The sequence below is a fragment of the Berghia stephanieae genome, unplaced genomic scaffold (genome assembly GCF_034508935.2).
Source record: "Berghia stephanieae isolate SIO BIC M18660-M18661 unplaced genomic scaffold, UCSD_Bste_1.3 scaffold3587, whole genome shotgun sequence".
NCBI classification, from domain to species: Eukaryota; Metazoa; Mollusca; class Gastropoda; order Nudibranchia; family Aeolidiidae; genus Berghia; species Berghia stephanieae.
In genome coordinates this window covers 5,001-7,735 of record NW_027624830.1, presented here as the reverse complement: position 1 = coordinate 7,735, position 2,735 = coordinate 5,001, and the positions used below count along the sequence as shown (strand labels likewise).

Below are 2,735 nucleotides of genomic sequence, written 5' to 3'. Positions count from 1 at the left end.
ACAATTTTTCGGACAGGGACAACGTTGTTAACTGTCAGGCATCCATTTTACACCTGAGTACGGTGAGATAATGTGAGTAAACAGTCTATTCCAAGGACACAATTATGCGCCGAGCCAGGCTCGAACCCAGGAAAGCGAGTGTCATACCACTAGACCACATAGCCTTCTCTTCTCTTCTTCTTCTTCTTCTTCTTCTTCTTCTTCTCTTCTTCTTCTTCTTTCTTCTTCTTCTTCTTCTTCTTCTGCTACATCTTCATCGTCTTCTTCTCTTCTTCTTCTTCTTCTTCTTCTTCTTCTTCTTCTTCTTCTTCTTCTTCTTCTTCTTCTTCTTCTTCTTCTCTCCTCTGTGAAAACGAGACAGAATTTACAATAAAATTCAAAGTTTATTATTAAAAGAATTACAATTAGCATACCATTTTTTTTTTGGAATTTCAGGCAATATATAAATATATATGAGCTCTTTCACGAAACTTTCTTCCACGGCCGACTATATGTTCCCAGGGAGTGAGATGCAGTTCAACGTTGGTTTGTTGTCATAATAAAAGAAAAGAAATGGACTGTGGAGGCTTTTAGAAAATAAGGTCTTTGTCCTCAGGCCATGCTCGCATTTTATCTGTTAAAGTTTTATCTTTAATCTTGGCAAAGGTTCTGTGAAACTCTGGGAAGGCTGTCCTGAGTGATTTTATAAGACTTGGATCCACCGTCGTCTTCCTTCTATAGGCTTCTAAATAATGGAAGGCCATCTGAAGTTCGTTCTTAGTAAATTTATTCCTGGCCGTCACATATATCTGGGGGAAAATAAGAAAGAAAAGAAAAAGAAAATGTATTTGTACTAGAAGAGAATTAATCTACATGAGTGGGGAGTGGGAGGGGAGGTATTTTGTTACTCCGATGTAACTTAAGAATTAGATAAATCTCTTTACATCTCCTTAGAGAGACCCCCCCCCCTCCCCCAAACAACCACCACACCCCCCCCCCCTCACCCCGAACTTTCCAAATTATCTCCCAGTAGAAGCCGATCCTTTACTCGGTAATTTTTGTATTACGTAGACAAAGGAAACAAAGCCAAGCTCATAATTTACTTACGCCTTTTAAGACCTTGTCTTCTCTGATGCAATTATTGGGGCACGTCTCCGGGTTTATTGCAGACAAAGTCTTTGTGAAATATAGCACACTTGTATCTGTTTAATTTAAAAGAATAAACATAGATATTTGAATCATGTAAAGCCGTGTGATTATTAGTTTTTATTCAAGAAATGTTTAATCCTTTACCGCCAAAAACCTCACACTATGACATTATTTTTTCCGAGAAAAGACCAGAAAAATGTAAGAAAGACAGGTGCACAATGTTCATAATTAGTATTGCATACATACCGGGAACTACAGGTGACGACGTTGAGGACTCTACAGAAGGCAAAGCCGGACGTCGGTCACGATGGGTGGCTCAAAATATACTCTTGACGTGCTGGGCTCGTCCAATCTTAACTCTTCACTTTGCAAGCATTGTACTGGAATAAAAAAATATAGATGAACTGAACATTTCATATGAACCTTTTTTTTTTAGACAGCCTTTATAAAGCGTTTACCACCCCGCCAATTTACAAAGAATTACAATTAGTATACCATTTGTTTGGAATTTCAACAAAATAAATGAACTTAACTTCAATTTAAATTTTCCAGCAACATATAAATATATATGAACTGTTTGACGAAACTTTCTTCCACGGCCGACAATATGTTCCCAGGGAGTGAGATCCAGTTCAACGTTGGTTTGTTGTCATAATAAAAGAAAAGAAATGGACTGTATAGGCTTTAGAAAATAAGGTCTTTGTCCTCAAGCCATGCTCGCATTTTATCTGTTAAAGTTTTATCTTTAATCTTGGCAAAGGTTCTGTGAAACTCTGGGAAGGCTGTCCTGAGTAATCTTATTAGACATGGATCCACCGTCGTCTTCCTTCTATAGGCTCCTAAATAATGGAAGGCCATCTGAAGTTCGTCCTTAGTAAATTTATTCCTGGCCGTCACATATATCTGGGGGAAAATAAGAAAGAAAAGAAAAAGAAAATGTATTTGTACCAGCCGAGAATTAATCTACATGAGTGGGGAGTGGGAGGGGAGGTATTTTTTTACTCTGATGTAACTTAACAATTAGATAAATCTCTTTACATTTCTTTACTGAGACAACCCCCCCCCCCCCCCCCCCCCCCCGAACTTTCCAAATTATCTCCCAGTAGAAGCCGATCCTTTACTCCGTAATTTTTGTATTATGTAGACTAAGGAAACAAAACCAAACTCATAAATTACTTACGCCTTTTAAGACCTTGTCTTCTCTGATGTAATTATTGGGGCACTTCTCCGGGTTTATTGCAGACAAAGTCTTTGTGAAATATTGCACACTTTTATCTGTTTAGTTAAAAAGAATAAACATAGATATTTGAATAATATAAAGCCGTGTGATTATTAGTTTTTTTTTTAAAAGAAATGTTTACTCCTTTACCGTCACACAGCTCACACTATGACATTATTTTTTCCGAGAAATGACCAGAAAAATGTAAGAAAGACAGGTGCATAGCCTTCTTTCTAAGACACAACTGTAGTAGTCGATGTGTTGATATAAACTTATAAAGGGAATTAATCCTTGGTGTGTACACCCTATGTTATATTCTCGAGTTGCATCCCTTGAACAATACAATGGTTACCGGTTGGTTTGTCAGTTCATTACATCAACTATGCGC

At 37.5% G+C, this 2,735-nt stretch overlaps 1 protein-coding gene across 1 annotated transcript in view; it reads right to left on the bottom strand.

Moving 5' to 3' along the window:
• Positions 1-2,293: 2,293 nt before the first annotated feature.
• LOC144961683 (uncharacterized) overlaps positions 2,294-2,735 on the bottom strand; it is a 1,927-nt gene continuing 1,485 nt past the window's right edge. The window contains exon 5 of the mRNA XM_078894785.1: positions 2,294-2,403. Coding sequence (XP_078750911.1) covers positions 2,294-2,403 — 110 coding nt within the window. The remainder of the gene's footprint in view (positions 2,404-2,735) is intronic.